At 40.8% G+C, this 19982-nt stretch overlaps 1 protein-coding gene across 6 annotated transcripts in view; it reads left to right on the top strand.

The window, feature by feature from the left end:
* The window catches only part of rnf157 (ring finger protein 157), a 28058-nt gene that overhangs the window by 3340 nt on the left and 4736 nt on the right, over positions 1-19982 (top strand). For 4 of the 6 annotated variants that reach the window (XM_037755709.1, XM_037755707.1, XM_037755711.1 and 1 more), the window contains exons 3-18: positions 3918-4036; positions 7892-7980; positions 8689-8838; positions 10083-10200; positions 10321-10387; positions 10479-10522; positions 11374-11421; positions 11581-11652; positions 11778-11937; positions 12160-12272; positions 12371-12603; positions 13204-13306; positions 13470-13578; positions 14658-14872; positions 15001-15063; positions 15887-15935. In XM_037755709.1, coding sequence (XP_037611637.1) covers positions 3918-4036; positions 7892-7980; positions 8689-8838; positions 10083-10200; positions 10321-10387; positions 10479-10522; positions 11374-11421; positions 11581-11652; positions 11778-11937; positions 12160-12272; positions 12371-12603; positions 13204-13306; positions 13470-13578; positions 14658-14872; positions 15001-15063; positions 15887-15935 — 1752 coding nt within the window. Of the gene's footprint in view, positions 1-3917; positions 4037-7891; positions 7981-8688; positions 8839-10082; positions 10201-10320; positions 10388-10478; positions 10523-11373; positions 11422-11580; positions 11653-11777; positions 11938-12159; positions 12273-12370; positions 12604-13203; positions 13307-13469; positions 13579-14657; positions 14873-15000; positions 15064-15886; positions 15936-17673; positions 17702-19982 lie in introns of those variants that run through there. The other 2 variants (XM_037755712.1, XM_037755708.1) reach the window with 2 other exon arrangements.

The following is a 19982-nucleotide window of genomic DNA, read 5'->3' as shown; positions in this document are numbered from 1 at the left end:
TATATTCTAATGTATTTCTGTCACTGCAGCATTTAATTTCCCATGGAGAGACATTGACAGCAACACAGGGACATACAGTATATACTAGAATCAATGACAAGATAGTGCAGAGATCTGCCTTATTTTGTGTCATTTTAAGATACTAGTCACTAAAGCTACAACGATTAATCGATTAGTTGATCAGTTTGAGTAATTTTTACAAGAAAAAACAGTCAAAATTCTCAGATTTCAGCTTCTTAAATGTGAATATTTTCTGGTTTCTTTACTCCTCTATGACGTGCTTTTTTTTAAATGCAGATTATTATTTAATGAAAAGTAGACAAAACATTCACCATTTGTACCTGGTATAGCTGCAGGCCTGCAGGGCATTCAGCCTTTAACCTGGAGTAGCTACCTGTGGAGAGAGAGCAGGACCAATGCCGGATTTTTCTGAGCTTCCTTTCAACTTAAATTTCACCTTAACAGATTTAAATTGTACCTTCATGTTTATTTATCACATTTTATCATGTATTCTAATGTATTTCTGTCACTGCAGCATTTAATTTCCCATGGAGAGACACATTTATAAGAATCAATGACACAATAGTGCAGAGATCTGCCTTATTTTGTCTCATTTTAAGATACCGTCACTAAAGCTACAACGATTAATCGATTATTTGTCAGCTTTTAAATTAATTGGCAACAATTTGTATTTAATAATTTCAAATTTTAATCAGTTTGAGTAATTTTTATAAGAAAAAACAGTCAAAATGTTTCTGATTTCAGCTTCTTGAATGTGAATATTTTCTGGTTTCTTTACTCCTCTATGATAGTAAACTAAATATCTTTGAGTTATGGATAAAACCAGATATTTGAGGATGTCATCTTGGGCCTTAGGAAACATTTTCTGACATTTTATAGACCAAATAACTAATCGATTATCCTGGAGTAGCTACCTGTGGAAAGAGGGGAGGACCAATGCCTGATATTTCTGCCTTTCGACTTAATTTCCCCCTTAACAGATTCAAATAGTAACTTCATGTTTATTTATCACATTTTATCATATATTCTAATGTATTTCTGTCACTGCAGCATTTCATTTTCCATGGAGGGACACTGTCAGTAACACAGGGACATATATAGGTATTAACGTGTGCTTTGTGAATACCCCTTATACAAGTTATATTTTCATCTATTTGCAGTGTCAGACACATAACTGGGATTGGCTCTTATCTTTGGTGCATCTATTAGCAGGCAGCTGGACTTGATGGCAGCATGACGGCCTCAGTCTGTCTGTAAAATAAATAAGTAATGATGGATCCCAGAGGGGATGAAAATGAAAAGACCAACATCATCATTAGCAGTAGAGACGTTCCATCAATGCAAGTCATTAGTGTGTTCAGTGTAAATGAGGTTTTTTTTAGCGGAAAATAAGACTACAACCAGTGTTTTTTCATTATCCTTTATTTTTTATATATAGTACAAAATAGTGAAAAATGTTATTCACAATTTCCCAGAGCTGAGGTTGACGTCTTCAAAGTGCTATAAAAGAGTCCAAAAGCCAAATATATAAACATTTTTAAAGATATAAAACAGAGAAAAGCAGTAAATCGTCACAGTTTAGAAGCTGGAATTAGAGAATGTTTGGAATTTTTGCTTTATAAATTAATCAAATGATTTTGGTTTGGTTTGACCAACAGTCCAAAACAGAAATATATTTAGTTTATTATCATAGAAGATAAAGAAAACCAGCATTTGGAACAAGAAAGGAAGCTGGAAATTACTTAATTTACTGTCAATCATAATTGACTAATTGTTTCAGCTTTAATCAAAACCCATCCAGTACCCAGCCAGTTCTCATCCTGTGTACTGATTCTTTGATCAGTGACTAAAATCGTAATTTATATAGTGTATTATTAAGGTAAAGTTCTTGTACCACCGTTTGCTTTAAGACAACATAAACGCCAATGCATTAGAGAGGTTTTCCTTATTTTTTAAAAATGCTTTAAAGGTTCATGTTGATCCTAAATTTGAGGTATTGGCACCGTACCAAACCTCACTCTCCCAAACCCAATTCACTGTTTGGACCTCAAGCATGACCTCTATGTTTCAAATCTCTTGTTATTGTTCCTCTATGTGACATTTTCTGATTGCATCACTGCATTCAGCTCCACACCAGGGTTTGTAATCCAATATTCGCCGTCGCACAAAAATCGTATTGGGAAGAAATAATGTTATTGCTTTTCAATTCTCTCGTAAGCAAAGACATAAAGTAAATGAAAATCTCTCGTAAAATGAGACCTGGAACAGAATCGGCAAGACTAGAAGTAGAGTTTTATTAGAGTCAGAAGTGATGTGTTAGCCTATTTTATGATATCATAATGATATCTTAGATCTATTGTGATATTATGTGCTGAAGAAAGGATGGAAGGGAAGAAAAACTGTTGATTTGTGGCTGCGATTAGCATCCCTTTCACCATAATTTAGCTGAATTAGTCACAGGCTGTATGAATTTGTGATATAACAGTGCTGGTGGTGATGGTGGTGGTGGTGGTGGTGGTGGTGGGAGGAAGGTGGTGGCGATGGCGATGGCGATGGCTGCTGGTGAAACCGATCTGTCAGGCCCAGTTCCTGTTTCTGGGATCTGGTGACAAAGCCTCGACACAGCTCGCCTCCACCACCTGCTGTAAATAATAATAAGGTGATGGAGACAGCGAGAGAGAGAGAGAGAGAGAGCGAGAGTGTCGTCATCGTGGCTTTTTTTAGTCCATGATTTGTCATGTTATGGATTTTTTTTTTCCCTACAGTGTGAATGGCTTTAATGTCAGAGCATCCAAACCTCCTCTGCAGCGTTAATAAGTGTGAAAGATGCCAGACTAGATGTCCTCCCAGCAGAAACACAACCAGCATGTATTTAAAGACTCCGAACCACCATTACAGTCTTATGATATTAGCTCACCCTGTGATTAAAAGGGCAGAACGTCATATTTAGTTTTCTTGTCATCGACCCAAAATCTCGGTAAACAGGTGGACAAGCCGCAGTACACCCGATAACAAGCCAACTTCAGCCCTCACAGATCCTTTTCAGGGCTTCTTGAAATGAGAAAAGAAAAACAACTCTTCCTGTTATTTGTAGTCTTACGTGCCTCTTGTACTTGATGATTTGAGGATGAGTTTGAGATTATTTGGAGGTGTCTGTGGATAACGGTGCCAGCCAAATGGTTCAAATATTTAAGGGAAATATTAATGTTTCATGCCAGTGAAGTGTCAGGTGGGTAGAATTTGCAACTGGCAGCAAAAAAGCTCAGTTTTAAACAGCATTTTTGTCTGTAATTGGGCCCATACATCTTATGTTCTTATAACAAGTAAAAAAGAGGTAAGATTGTACAACAGCTTCCATTTATTCAACTTTCCCATAAGAAAATGAGCCCGATAATAAAACTGTGCCATTCGTTTTTGCTTCACTATTTTAATAGCTAAAAAAAACAACAACTTGTTTAAATATTTACTAGAATCAAGTGTCCTATTCTTGACACAAAAGTGCAGAGATCTGCCTTATTTTGTCTCGTTTTAAGATACTGTCACTAGAGCTGCAATGGTTAATCGATTAGTTGACAACTATATTTGAGGCAAAAATTTTATGTGTTCAACGAAATAAGTCTTTAAAGCTGATGATATTAGTGAAAAACAATGTTACTTGCAATGCAGAATACATTTTGAGTTTTCAATTTTTCAATAACTTGATTTAAAGAATCTATAAATGAGAATTTGTCAACTGCATGCAAGAGAATTGAAAGTACAGAATTATCCACAACTACAATAACGCGTCCATGTTATACTCATCACCAAGGTCTTTGTCATTAATATGTTTTTAAGGTGATGTGAGGTATTTTGAGTAAACTGTTTTTTAAAGCGAGTCTCTCTCTCTGTGTGTGCAGGGAGTTACTTCGCCAGCCACTTCATCATGGGGGGAGAGAAGTTTGACTCCACTCATCCGGAGGGTTACCTGTTCGGGGAAAACACAGACCTAAACTTCCTGGGGACCAGACCTGTGGCGGTAGGTGATCTCACACACTAAAACCTTTGTTAAAAGTTTGACCCAGTTCCCAGATCCTCTGTGGACGGAGTTGTCAAGGAGTTTTCCAATTTTTCTGAGCATTGTAAGGAACAGTTCACATACATGTTGGCCTAAAGGTTGAGATTAAAAGTTTTTGTTTCCAAGCTCAAAAATCAACTTTCAGTCTCAAAATTAAACCAAAATGTATAAAGATTATAAAAGTATGTGTACAAAGACGGAAACAGTCAGTGGGCAACTCGGGGGTCTGAGAAGTGAAGCCAATGTTGAAGTACCTTAAACTTTCATTCTCTCTAACAGCCAGCAGGGGGCGACTCCTCTGGTTGCAAAAAGAAGTCTGATTCTATAGAAGTCTATGAGAAAATGAGCCTACTTCTCACTTGATTTATTACCTCAGTAAACATTGTAAACATGAGTTTATGGTCTCAATCGCTAGTTTCAAGTCTTCTTCAATACAGCATGATGTTCATTTAATAAATTATGGTCCCGTTTAGAGTCAAATAGACCATAAAGCAGGGGATGCTTTAGGGAGTGGCTACCTTGTGATAGACAAATAGCTATCACAGCGTTGTCCAGTCTGGGAGTTGTCCGTGTTTTCGTCTTACAACTTTAACCCTTTCACTGTATGTTTTTAGTTGGTCGCCTAAAAATGCCTTATTCAGCGTTCGGTTGTACTTAGCTCCACCCTCTCGTGTCACTGTTTGGCGACGGCCAAAATGCCAAACTCGAGGCTTCAAAACGGCAGTCCACAAACCAATAGGTGGCGTCACGGTGACTACGTCCACCTCTTATATACAGTCTATGGAAACAATAAAGAACGGATCTGGGCTTGCAACAAACAGCTATTTTTTGATAATTGTTTGTGAGACCAGAAGAACACTTCTATTTCATGAGACGGGCATCTAGGAGAGGGATGAATAGATCTAACGTTTTGTGTTTTGTTGTTTTGATAATTGTTCATGTCAGAAAATAGTGAAAAATATCAAAGAACCCAGTGTGACGTCTTCAAAGTTGCTTGTTTTAGTCCAAAACCAAAGATATTCAATTAACACTGATATAAAACAGGAAAAAAAAGAAGCAAATCCTCATATTTGAGAAGAGAAAACAGCACAATTTTGGCTTCACAGATGACTTGTCAAAATAATTTTGTGTCAATCGACTAATTGATTAATCGACTAAAAGGCGTCTCTTCGTCATTAAGCGGGAGCTGACACATTTCAGCAGCTGTGACTCCTGCAGTGGCAATTAACAGGCTTTCAGAGTGTCACTGATTGAAATTTATTTCAACGTCTCATCCTGTCAAACTAATTAAAAGTGAAACGACGAGTCTGCAGGCTCCCTCGTACAGAAAGGCTGCCGATAAGCGACCGTTCCTCCGGAGGGTTCGTTCAACCTAATCATGAACCTGAAGGTCAAACTAATGAGAGCTGCGGATCAAAAAGAGCTCAGGTCCGGAGAGGAAAGGGAGAATTCGTCACAGACTGGGAAGCTTGGAGGGAGTTAAAGTGAAGCTGATACGGAGAGACTCTGCTCCCATCACTGTGTGTGCTAATCTCAGTTTGCTCTGCTGTTTCAGTCTAGACTCTGGCGCTAAAATTAGGAGTGCAGTTTTTCTCCCGATTATGTGGGTGTTTATAATCCTCCTGTGGGCACAGGATGCAGCTGGTGATTTTTGTGTGTGTCTGAAGCTTTACCAGCATTATATAACGTTTGGTGGTTTCTAAGCAGATGGTGCCATGGAATCATAAAACCGACCGCAGTTGTTGTGTTCTCGGTCTCCTGCACCGCTCTACAAATATGATAATGGACGGGGCTATATTTAGGGGGTTTTCAGTAACGCCTGCATGAAGCACATAGATTTACAAAATGGATTTTTAGCCGTGCTAGCTCGGTCTATCACTTCGGTCCGGATTGAAATATCTTAACAGCTATGGGATGGATTATCATGTAATTTTGTACAGACATTACTGGTCCTGAGAGAGGATGAACCCTGCTGACCATGATAAGGTTGACATTTTGGGGTTTTGGTGAAATGTCTCACCATATTTTGCTATGGAATTTGGTACAGACATTCATGGTAATAACTTTGGTGAATTTTCATTTAGAGCCATCAAAAATCAAATTTCAGCTCCACTGTACTTTGTGTTTAATTAGAGAAGGCTCCAACTCTGGGAACCCGAGGTCTGTGAGCCAACGGGAAGACAGAAATGTCCTCAGGCATGAGGTGCATCACTTCCTTTTCTGCCACAGAAACATGAAAGCAAAGTGGCTATTACTCTTATGGTTAATTTAACTACTTTTTGCTCAGAAGGAGAGGTTCACACTGAATACACACCACTGAGCTCAGCGAGCTGCAGTCGTTTGAGTCTGAGGCGAAGTGCAGCCAAACTAATAGTTGGGAAATGTTTAACTTTTAGCGGCGAATTGTGGCCAGAGAGGACCCACAGCCAGTCAATAAACAGATCCTGTGACTCATGTGACATGTTGACCTATGTTACAAAGAATCCCTCCCCACCTGAAACACGTGAACATGTCAACCGGCCGGTGGCGAGCTGCACTTCGCCGCTGCCTGGTGTGAATTTGGTGAAACAGTACTGCAACTTCTGTGTAAAGAAAATCTGCTAAGTGAAATAAAAATCCCAAAAAGTCATGGTGAACATGGTGAACCTTATACCTGCTTAGCATCAGCATGCTAGCGATGTCATTGTGAGCTTGTTAGCATGCTGTCGTGAGTATTTAGCTCATAATACAGCCCCACACGGTCGTGGCTAGAAGGTTAGGCATTGACCTCGAATAGTAAGGATAGGTCATTGAGCACGAGTCTCACGCAAGCTTTTTACAAGTTACCTTAAATAAATAAAATAAAAATATTCACCTGTGTGTTGAAAACAGTCTAAGCTTTTTCTTTTAGTCTGAGTATGTCTGAGGAAACACAGACTGTTGCTGTGATGTTTCATGATTTTAATACGTTATAAGACCCACAGTGTTTCCTGTGAGTTTCCTAATGAATGCTTCTTTTCAGCATCTGTTACGCCGTGTGTGTTTGTTTGTGTAGTTTATAGGCGTGACACCCGCTGAGCACAGATGTGTAATAGTACTGAATATGGTGCCATTCACAGCCACACAAACACACCTATACACACACACACGGACAGATGAGGGCTTGTAGTGTGGAGGTATCTGACCACATCCTGCATGTTTCTCCTCCAGTGATCCTCAAACCACCTCCGCTCTCCTCTTACGCTCAGTCAGCAACTTCAGGCTTCAAACAAAAGAGTGCTGAGACGTGAACCTCTCATTGGGTCACATTTGAAGGTTATGTGTCGATTTTACTCCAGAGTTTTTAATGTTATTTTATTGCTAAAGATTGGGTTGGTCACAAGAGAAAATAGTGGGAAAAGAAGGTATTTCACATCCTTATCTGTGACCCGATGCTATCAAAATTCTCCTGAGGCGGTAAGCTTCACTTCATTTGGTGTTTGAAATAAAGACAGGCTCTGTTTGACCCTGGGCTGTTTTACACTCCTGTGGTCCTTGCGTGTGCAGAAATGTGCCTAAACACTGTCTGAAGTGTCAGCCTCGTCCCTGAAAGACACAGTCTGGGCAGATTTTTTGCCCTGGCTCAGCACTTGTCAGCACGGATCTCGCTGGTGCTGACCAACCGAAAACACTTGTGTTAAGGTTAAACCGGGAGCAGCCGTGGTCACTGTATAACCCTGAACTCCCTGTGGCAAAGAGAGGAATGTCGATGTGGTTTGAGGGAAGATGAATGCTGCCAACTTTTGAGTCTCATAACATGTATTTTACATTTATAATTTGTTTTCTTTTTGTTTTCAGTTCCCGTACGCAGCCCCTCCACCTCAGGAACCAGTCAAGACGCTACGAAGCCTTATAAACATCCGTAAGGACACGCTGCGGCTCGTACGGTACGCGCCTCTATCCACCTACGCAACCCCTCATTACACCACTGTTGACAAATTTTATGTCCACTGAGCTATTTTTAGGCAACAAGCCACAACAGCTCATTTAAAGGATAGCATCATATCATACTTTTACTTTCTTTAGGCATACTCCTGAAATAAAACACAATTGTATAACAATAAAACATCCAATTACAAAGTTAAAGGCAAACATAAAAGCATAAAATGTCCCATATCCCTGAAAATGGCATTCACAAACACTCACATACCCCAAAAAATAATGCTATAACAAATGTAAAAAATATGAAAAGTGATTCAAGAAATGTGCATGTTAATTATTGACTTTAGATATGTTCATTACATGACTTCAAACAATAAATGAATCCACCTGTTGCAGATAATTTCTGTATGATTATTGATGCTTAAAGCACTCTCTAATTGGATTTCACGCCTGTTTAATAAATGCATACTCCCCGTGACTCAAACACTAGTAAATGGATCCTGCTCAGATTTCTGTTCTCTGCTTAAAAAAAATTTAATTATCTCGTCTTCTTCCATTTTTTACCCCTGCTAAAAGTTTTTTTGGGGGGGAGTTTTTCCTTATCTATCGGATCGTACTGTAAAGGACAGAGGGTGTCGTATCCTGGCAAAATGGTGATATTGGGCTACACAAATAAAACTGACTTGACTTGACTTGACTTTCCCTGCCCGTAGGTGCAGCGAGGACCTGAAGCTGCCGGGTGACGAGGAGGCGGGGAAGAACAGGGCCAGCTACAACGTGGAGTTCACCTTCGACGCCGACACACAGGTGGCCATAACCATCTACTACCAGGCCATAGAGGAGTTCCACAACGGAGTGCCACTGTAAGTAGAAACATGTCTCCTGGTGAACAAATATAACACTGGATGCATGTAAAAATATTAGCTAAAATCTAAGAACCAATCACTTTGGTCAATATCGTCGTTTCCTCAAGAGACAATTAGGGATGCACGGATCGACTGAATGATACCGACCATATCAAAGTCTGTTTACAGGTGTTGGGGAGTACCACTACATAATTCAAGGCTCAATGTTATATTTTTTTTCACTTGCCTGGTCGGGCAAGTGGGTCAGAAATCTACTTGCCCAAAGTCAGTGTTTACTTGCCCCTATACAAATTGTTTTATTTATTAGTGGTTATCAAATAACAACAAAGACTGAAGTTAATTGTCATGTTTTATCAGCGTTCCTCTCAAACTTGCAGTTTCGCCCACATCCTTTAACGCCACCAAATAAACTCTTGTTTCCAGGATAATTAAAATGCTCGCTTGCACTTCAGCTCGTAAACTTTATCTTGATCGGACGCCATTTCCTCACAAGTGCCCGATCAGTACTACACATGTGCAACTCTAAACAGAGATGAGAAGGAAGCGAGATGGCTCACTCCTTAGCTACTTCTATCATCAACTCTTGGCGAGGAAACACTGGCATGGCTGTTTTCAAAGGGGTCTCTTGACCTCTGACCTCAAGATATATGAATGAAAATGGGTTATATGGGTACCCACGAGTCTCCCCTTTACAGACATGCCCACTTTATGATAATCACATGCAGTTTGGGGCAAGTCATAGTCAAGTCAGCACACTGACACACTGACAGCTGTTGTTGCCTGTTGGGCTGCAGTTTGCCAGGTTATGATTTGAGCATATTTTTTATGTTAAATGCAGTACCTGTGAGGGTTTCTGGACAATATTAGTCATTATTTTGAGTTGTTAATTGATTTCCAATAATAGATATATACATACATTTGCATAAAGCAAGCATATTTGCACACTCCCATGGTGATAAGATTAGTAAGAGAAATCTCTCTTTAAGGTACATTTTGAACAGATAAAAAATGTGCAATTAATTTGTGATTAATCACAATTAACTATGGACAATCATGCATGTAATCCTGATTAAATATTTTAATTGATTGACAGCCCTAGTTTAAATAGATTAAAATTAATTCGTAATCAACAAATGAATCATCCACATGTCAGACTGCAGCAGATATAAGTGATTAACTTCCTGGTTTATCGTTTACCTGGTTTTGTGCACTGACTGAGTGTCTCTTTGTGTTTCCTGCAGCTACCTGCCCCAGGACAGCTCTCTGCAGTCTGAGACGGTGCACTTCAAGAGAGGAGTGGGTCAGCAGTTCTGTCTGCCGTCACACACCGTCAACCTCAGCGAGTGGGCTGACGAGGAGGTAAGCAGCTCCTGTCTGTCGGCTGAATGCTGAAACACACATGAATATATGAGGCTGAGCTCTGTGCCGTGAAACCAAATTATACACAAGGACAGATGGAAATCTACTTTCTCTCCTCAGCTGCTGTTTGACATGGACAAAGAGGTGTTCCCCATGGTGGTGCAGGCTGTTGTAGACGAGGGGGAAGGTGAGTTACTGATCACACTGATGGACTGATGTGAAAGTAGAGCTGCAGGACTTTAAGCAGAGACGTGTCCGCTTGTGTTTTATCTTTGCAGAACATTTGGGCCACTCTCACATACTGCTGGCTACGTTTGAAAAGGTAAGATAGACGCTCATTATCAGAGAAGTTGTGGCAGGCGCGACATGCTTGCAGGAATTTGCTGTTCTACAGACTCTCAGATAGAGCCAAAAACGATTTATCAGCAGGGCATTTTTCAGTAGCTATTTGGATAATTGGTTAATCATTTCACTTTAGGTTCTAAAATGTGGGTATTTTCTGCTTTTCTCAGTTTTTTTTATGACTGTAAATTTAATATCTTTGGGATTTGTATAGCTGATAAAGACAAGAACTGCTGTGTGGTGATGAAATAATCTTGTAATCAGGGCCTTGATTACTGACTGCTCTGCTGAGTTTGAAACATTACATTTTGTATTTGTAATCATCAGAACAATTATGACACATTTCAGGAAATATTTATTTACAGGAGAAACAATTAATAGTATTGGGACTGTAACAGCAACACAGGAAGAACCATTCCACATTTGTTTGAAATACCTCTGAAATTGACCTCTCTTTTTAGCCCTTTGGACCACAGAAAGATAATATTTAAAGGGATGGTTCAGGTGTTTTGATGTGGGGTTGTATGAGGTACTTATCCACAAGATACAAGATTTATGGACTCTATTCTCTGTTCTAGGATAACCTGATACTAGATTAATAATCAAAAAATGTTGGTGTAGTAAAATATCTCTATATCTGGGTGTTCATTAGCAATCCGTCATTTCTTTAAGGATGCAGCAGCCGAGGCAAAACTGCTCTCTAACCTCAAACAGTTCACTCGAGTGTCGGTCAATTTTAAACAATGCAAAAGAATAAAAATGAAGGGCTTTCCGGACTAATTTTTGAATGAATTAGACAAAGTAATAAACAGCTGTTGCTTTCTTTGGCAGCACATGGACGGGAGCTACTGTGTGAAGCCTCTGAAGCAGAAACAAGTGGTAAATACAGCTGTTTATTCTTCTCTCTCTCTTCCTTCCTGCTTTTGTGTAACAATTCTTTTATGTTTTTGAAAGACAAAGATACAACAAAGCTTGAACATTACGCCTGAACCCACGAGACCTGCAGCCTTTATTCTTCACTGTGTTCCTTATTCCCAGGTGGATGGAGTGAGTTATCTCCTGCAGGAGATCTACGGGATCGAGAACAAATACAACAGCCAAGAATCAAAGGTAAACATCTGACGGCACCAAAGGTCTGATCCTCTTTGAGAGCGTCAGAAGTGACATGGCAGTAAAATAAATCTGTGTAGCTCGACTGGATGACTTAAAATATCTCTTCCTATTTTTATCTCCAGGTAGCGGACGATGAGATCAGTGATAACAGCGCTGAGTGTGTGGTCTGTTTGTCGGATGTGCGAGACACACTCATCTTGCCTTGCAGACACCTGTGTCTCTGCAACGCCTGCGCAGACACGCTGCGCTACCAGGCCAACTGCTGCCCCATCTGCAGACTGCGTGAGTTCCCACCAACGATGAAGAGTTTCTTTCCAAAATAAGAGTTTTGCAGTGGTGGAAAAGTGGTTTCCACTGCTGAAAAACATCCATCCATCCATCCATTATCTGTAACTGCTTGTCCTGTTCAGGGTCGCGGGTGGCTGGAGCCGATCTCAGCTGATATTTCACGTTAACTTTGACAGCCCTATTAAATCAATTTTATCGTCATCTTTTTTCCTTAAGCATTCAGAGCTCTGCTGCAGATCCGAGCCATGAGGAAGAAACTCAGTCCTCTGTCACCGACCAGCTTTAACCCCGTCATCACTTCACAGACGTCTGACTCGGAGGAACACTCGGTGAGGCCGAGATGACTCAAAAAAACCCTAGAGTAAATATAAAATAATGATCATTCCTCGTCCCAGTAAACTCACCAGTGTCCTCTCCCGGTTCGAAGGCGTCGGAGCACATCCCTCCAGGCTACGAGGTGGTGTCTCTCCTGGAGGCGTTGAACGGCCCCCTCAGCACCTCATCGGTGAATCCTCCTCCTCTCAACTCCGGTCCCAGCAACGTCTCCGGGGTGCTGCCCCCGTACAGCAGCGAGCCTCACCCGGCGCCGGCCCGCTCCCTCTCCCCTCTAGACCACTCCAACTCCAGTCAGGGACTCAAACTCAAGAAGAGTGGTTCAAAGTGAGTATTTACTGTCGTCTCTCACTCTGTCTACTACATCTACAGTCAAATATGTCAATATGAAGAGTGTTTCTTTTGTTTATTTAATTTTAGCAAAAGGTACGCAGATTTTTTTAAAAGGTGCAGATTGGTTTAAACTTGACTTTGACATTGATTTTATGTCCTCACTCATCCAAAATATGATGGGTTTTCTGCTGCAAGACGGCACCGTTCAATGTAGTTTATTACATCTCCTTGTTGAGTATGCTTTACATAAAAGAAAGAGAGAGAAAACGGGGAGAAAATGCAAAACAGCTGCTGATTATTTGCTATAGTTCCTCAAAATGATAAGAAAAAAAAAAAAAAAAACTTTGGGTGTGGACGGTAGAGACAAATCTATGCCAATGTTTGCACTAAAATTAATATTTTTACAAGCCGATTCTGACCTGAGTTTCATGTATTATTGATTTTTTTATATCTGTTTTTGAATAGATTTGATTCATTTTTTTAAATAGAAACAATACCCCTCATTATAGCCACATCCTACTGACTAGTGCAGGTACATCAAACCCACTCCTGTTATTTCTGTCTGAAGCTCGTCCGTTATGTTGTTTATTTTAGGTCACTTTCCCAGAATTCCTCTGTGCTTCCTGAGGAGGAGGATGAGAAGTCTTGCAGTGAATCGGAGGTCTGTCGCCACAAACTCGCCGTGGACCAGCAGGAGGTGTGTGTGTGACCGAGACAAAGAGAAAATCTATTATTGTTTATCTTACTGTCAAATATATTCAAACCTCCAAAAGGCCGTGGATGTGTACATGTTTGTGTGTGTTTGGGGAACATGTTTCGTTGTGAGCTCCTGTCTTACCGGTGTTCCTGTTATTTTACAGAGCGGAGTGACTCCAGACAGCGAGAACCTGACTCTCTCCTCATCTGGAGCCATCGACCAGTCGTCCTGCACGGGAACCCCGCTCTCCTCCACCATCACCTCCCCCGAAGGTACACACACACACACACACACACACACCTTTGTCTTTCTTCACTTACCGTAAACCTAATTCTGACCTTAACCTTAAAACCAAGTCTTAACCTTCAGATAGGGTTTTTCTACACACGTGTGCTGGCTTGGTTCGACTTGGTCTGACACGGTAAGTCAGCCCAGCACGACAGGGATTTGCATCTCCCTCCCTGTAGCTCCGTACTTAATGCACAGACACGGGAGTGTTTTCGATCTTTTCATCTAACGGGACACACTGCCCGCATGAGCAGTGCGTGACGGCTACCTCGCGTGTGGTGTCCACACTGGCAGCGTTTCTGCTGCTGCCAGCCCTTTCTTTCTACATAGAATTTGCCTTTCCTAATGTCCATTTAATTTAATTATAAATGTCATATATATTTATTTAAGACAGAAGGTTAAGAACCGTGTGGTAATTTGTAAATAAAAGTAATAATCCATAATTATGACCCGGTACTTTATTCATTCATGGAGCAGTGCAAGTCACTGCATGTTCTACAACACTGTCCTGCAAATATTTCAGAATAAAAGCCTTGTGTTATCAAATGAAACAACTCTGCCCCCCGCTTGAGGGTTGATTTAAAAATAAATCCTTGCTTTTTTCATGTCTGTGACATATTCTACAGATACAGACATTGAAACTGTAGTAATGTTGCTGGTATGATGTCAATATACTGTCAAAAGATCACGTTCACTGTCTGTTGTTGCTGTGAACCGCGTGCAGCTCGCAGTAAAAATAGGCGAGACCTCGAATCTCTAGAAGAGACGCAGCTGACACGCAGCCAAGCTGCGCTGTGTGGCTGCTCTAACCTTGAAAGAAAGTGAATAAGCATATTTCCAAAAACTATTCCTTTTAATATGACAACAAAACATTAGAAATAACAATAAAACAGTATTCAGAAAGGACAATAACCTGTTGTATAAGTTTTCTGTTGTTTGTAATTCTATGAGAGTAGGGATCACTTTCTTTTATAAATGGAAATCTCATCCGGCGACCAGAGGAAAAGAAAAAGTCCTCGCACCTGGAGCCCGACCGTGATGTGTGTCTCCGTCTGTCTGTCAGACCCAGTAAGCTGCAGCCTGGTCCAGTCAGTGATGTCCATGGCCTCGTCCCACTCGCAGCACTCCCACATCAGCACTGACACCATGTCCTCCATGTCAGGGTCCTACCTGGCCGGGGCCGAAGGCGAGCCCGGGGGGGACGAGGGGGGAGACGCTGAGGGCGAGGAGAACCAGGACGCCCCCATGGAGAGCCGAGGACCGTCGCAGCAGGACGGGGTGAGGAATCCAGGGAGGGATGGAGGGAGGGATGGAGGGAGGGAGGGAGGAGAAGTTGGCTGCACGATTCAGAAATGTATTATAAACACGTTGTCTCTCTTTTGTATCTCCTCTTTTCTTTCATTCAGGAGTTTTCCCAGGAGCCAAAGGAACAGAACTACTCAGTGGCTGTAGAGGAGCAGGACTCGGAGGTGAGGTCATTTTTAGGGCTGTCAAAGTTGACGCAATAATAACACGTTAACGCAAATTCGTTTTAACGCCACTAATTTCTTTAATGCATTAACGCAACTTGCGATTTTTAGGTTGTACCCGGCTCATTTTAAAGCTAGAGAGAAGATACTGGTATCATATTAAACTATAAAACCTCAGGAATCCATTGGTGCCAACCAGGTCACACTAGCTTGTCGTGAAGGAGGTTAAATAATGCTCCAAACTTGCGCTAAATTTTGGCGAGGAAAAACTGTCACGGCCATTTTCAAAGGGGTCCCTTGACCTCTGACCTCAGGATATGTGAATGAAAATGGGTTCTATGGGTACCCACGAGTCTCCCCTTTACAGACATGCCCCCTTTATGATAATCACATGCAGTTTGGGGCAAGTCATAGTCAAGTCAGCACACTGACACACTGACAGCTGTTGTTGCCTGTTGGGCTGCAGTTTGCCATGTTATGATTTGAGCATATTTGTTATGCTAAATGCAGTACCTCTGAGGATTTCTGGACAATATCTGTCATTGTTTTGTGTTGTTAATTGATTTAAAATAATAAATATATACATACATTTACATAAAGCAGCATATTTGCCCACTCCAATGTTGATAAGAGTATTAAATACTTGACAAATCTCCGTTTAAGGTATATTCTGAACAGATAACAAAGATGCGATTAATTTGCGATTAGTCATGGACAATCGTGATATTTAATTAATCACGATAAAATATTTTAATCGATTGAGTCATTTTATGTATTTATCTAACTTATAAAGTCTTACAACGCTTTTTTATGTTTTCACCAGGGAAACGATGTCACTGAAGAGGACTGCTCCTCACCGTCTAATGGGAAAGGTAACTATGGTGACCATCCCTCACCTTTCACCCCTGACCTCTCACCCTCCCTTTTGCATTTTGTTGCTCTCAGGCCATGTGAAAAAGAAATACACCTTTTCATACAAACTCTCCATTAAGGACTGAGTGGTCGATGTAATATATTGTTGCTGTCCCGTAAATCTTTTTGTATCATGGCTGAGTAATGACAACCCTTTCAAAATAAAAGGGATCCTGATCAGATATCAGTGTCAGATATTGTCCTCTAGATGGGGCAGTCCCTTTCAAAACGCACGTGATGTTGGCTGAAACCACCACAACATGCAGAACTGGAGTGAATGGCTTCTCATACAGTGTGTGTGCACCAGAACCTCGGTCTACTTCGCAGTGAGGGCTGAGCTCTTAAGACTTAATTGTACCGCTGTAGTCTTCTTCTGTGGTCACAAAACTGGACCGGATGTGGCAAGAGCTGGCTCCTCGAATCTGATTCTAACATTGTGATCATATAAAATCTACTCTTTTTTTAGTCTAGAAAAGGACTTTGAAGTTTTGCGTTACCTCAATTATCTTCAAATTATAAGAAAGAACCCTCACAGGTACTGCATTTAGCATAAAACAATATGCTAAAATCATAACATAGCAAACTGCAGCCCAACAGGCAACACCAGCTGTCAGTGTGTCAGTGTGCTGACTTGACTATGACTTGCCCCAAACTGCATGTGATTATCATAAAGTGGGCATTTCTGTAAAGGGGAGACTCGTGGGTACCCATAGAACCCATTTACATTCACATATCTGGAGGTCAGAGGTCAAGGGACCCCTTTGAAAATGACCATGACAGTTTTTCCTCGCCAAAATTTAGTGCAAGTTTGGAGCGTTATTTAACCTCTAGCTTTGAAACTGAGCACGGAACAACCACCAGAAGATCGATTGCCTTAATGCGTAAAAGAAATTTGTGACGTTAAAACAATTTTTTGCGTTATTATCAAGTTAACTTTGACAGCCCTAGTAAATATAATAATAAAAGAGACCAAACTGATACCAACTCTGCATCGCTTCAGAGGATCCATCCCTGAATTGTTACACAGCTGACAGATCAGACAGTGAAAAAGTCTGTATCTATATTCTTCCCCTATCTTACAATCAGTGTTTCCTTACTGCTGAATTTAATGACCGGTAATCAAGCAATTAGCAACAAATATCGACTTATCCAATCGATCGGAACATCCCTTACATTCACGACAGGAAATGAGCACGTACAGGCATCCTGTGTTGTTCAGATGAGGTTCTTCTGCACACCAGGCTGCTGGCTCGCATTTGCATGATTTACACCTCTATATATATATATACATATATATATATATATATATATATATATAAATGTTTGTGTGTGTGCATGATGTGTACGTGTGCTTGTGGGTTCACTGTATGAGGTTTATCATCTACGTGTTTGTGCTTAAAAAAGCTCTGCATCATTTGCTTTTTATAGCTGCTGCATCATGAAGTGAAAGCTTCTTCATGCTCCATCTGTGTGTATTAGTGTGTGTGTGTGTGTGTGTGTGAGAAAGAGAGTGATGTAGTGCTAAAGAAAGTGTTGTGTTGAGTGTGAGTCAATGAGCAGTACGGCTTGAAGCTGAAACAACAAGGTCACCTTCATTAAGCACCAGTTTGAAACTTGTATGTAAATTAGTTTCTCTGTGGATTGTGTGTGTGTGTGTGTGTGTGTGTGCGTGTGTGTGTGTGTGACACCTGGGCCCAGACTGAAACAATCTACCTGTGTACCTGTGAGTTACCGAATGACCTTTCAGTTCTTTAGGGGACGAGCGGACCTGTGCTGCCTGACAGACTGTGAATGTGCACTCGCGCTGTAGGATGTATGTTTGCATCTTCTGCACCGGCGCTGCCAGACAGCTTCTGTATGTGCCCTGTCTGTGTCTCTGTGCTGAGCTGCCAATCATCCAGTCATCCTCTTCCTCATTAGCACACACGCACACAAGCTGCACACACACACACACACACACACACACACATACACAGGCTTGCTGCAGGCATGAGGCACTTGATTAAACATGTCCGTATCTGTTATCTGGCCATGCTGGAAAAGGCAGAAAAATGCTAATCTAGACAGTTTATATGAATATTTCTGTCTCATTTGTCGGCTAATTAATGAGAAAATAGACGCCAAAATCTGAAGATGTTTCGCTCCAGTGTGTCGTGCTTTAGTCTCAGTAAACACTGTGTTGCAGCAGCTTTAAAACAAAACGGCAGATCATTTTAAATTATACAAAAACGTGAAATATATCCCAACATATCTGTTTATGCTTCATATATTATTTACATTTACTGAGCTGTCAATGTGACTAGTTTTAATTAGGAATGCCCCGATCCGGCTTTTCAGTCCCGATACTGTTAGCGATACTTGTTTTTGGGTATCAGCCGATACCGAGTACCGATCCAATACCAGTGTTTAATTAATGAGCTGTATGCCTCACTGTATGGAGTTGACTGGGATCATTCTTTTATGTGTAAGGCAACATCAGGCTCGACTTAAACATCACTTTCCTAACTTTGTAAAACAAAATTAAGAAATGTACTACTCACTTTACTTGTTTAGCACTTTGTCACAACAAAGTGATGCATTCAGTATATTTGATTATCACAGTTAGGGCTGCAACTAACGATTATTTTCATTGTATGTTGATTATTTTCTCGGTTAATCAATTAGTTGTTTGGTTTATAAAATGTCAGAAAATGGTGAAAAATGTCGATCAGTGTTTCCCAAAAGCCCGAAGATGACGTCCTCAAATGTCTCGTTTTGTCCACAACTCAAAGATATTCAGTTTACTGTCATAGAGGAGTAAAGAAACCAGAAAATATAAACATTTAAGAAGCTGGAATCAGAAAATTTAGACTTTTTTTCCTTAATAAATTACTCAAACCAATTAATTTATTATCAAAATAGTTGGTTGCAGCTTTAATTACAGTGGAAGATAAACTTTTCCTGTCATGCACCCTTTTGTACAAAAATATTCATTAACCAATAAATTAATGTACAACTGAAAAAAAGAGTTTTTAGACATAAAAAAATCTCCTGCTATAATGTTCTTTAACTGAAAAAAGCCCAAAACTGCCCGAGGTTTTAGTCAGAAAAGACATAAATCTCTCTCCTGCTATATTGATAGAAACTAGAGAGCAAGATGAACATCACTTGTTTTTCTTTTCTTCCCTGTAAACAATCTGTCCATTGTGTTCGTGCCATTCTGTCTAATTAGATCTTGCAAAGTGAACCTTGCAAGTATCAGATCACACTCGTTGGATTATTGTTCCTTCATGAGTCAGATTTACATACTCGCTCTGGTCATTTACGCCCCCTCAGTTTGAGCACCATTCGACTATATTATGATATATTTGTCAGAATTTATGAAGCTACAGAGATCAAATGGGAAAATATCAACAGTCTTTATGGCTCTGTTCAGACCTGGTATTAACATGCGTCCTGAGCGATCGGATCACAAGTGGACAGCTCTAAGTACAGCTGTGAACGCACTTAAGACGCATTAAGGACGCATTGAGATCGGATCTTTCAGACCACATTCAGAGGTGGTCTGGGCCACATATGGCCACGTTCTTTAAGCAGTGTGTACGCGAATGTGTCCTGGACCACATTAAGGACCGCCTACTCAACTGATGTCCCGCTGGGGTCCGCGGGGTCTCACTGAGCTTCTCAGGTGAATAGACCGGTAGACGCGAGTACTTGTCTGCCTCGCAGCATGGAAACGGCTTCTGAGCTATAAGTGTATTTTATTAAAATATATCTTATCTATAGGCTACATATCTACAGACTATCAGACTAGGCACACAAAGTGCATCATCATTATTATACTGTCGGTGATGTGTCCGTGAAGCTGACACCCGCCCGCTCACTTGCCTGCTCGCTCGCTCTCGTCCCCGGCTCTCTGAAGCTCCGTACGCCGCTGTTGTCTGGCAAAGTGATTATGCCGATGGGACGAAGGTCCGTGGGGACCGCCGGTACAATAACCTTTCATTTTTATGTTAATAAAATTTACC

Source organism: Sebastes umbrosus, chromosome 20, assembly GCF_015220745.1.
Source record: "Sebastes umbrosus isolate fSebUmb1 chromosome 20, fSebUmb1.pri, whole genome shotgun sequence".
Lineage (NCBI taxonomy): Eukaryota > Metazoa > Chordata > Actinopteri > Perciformes > Sebastidae > Sebastes > Sebastes umbrosus.
Note: the sequence above shows the minus strand (reverse complement) of the source record. Positions and strands in the feature narration are given on the sequence as shown.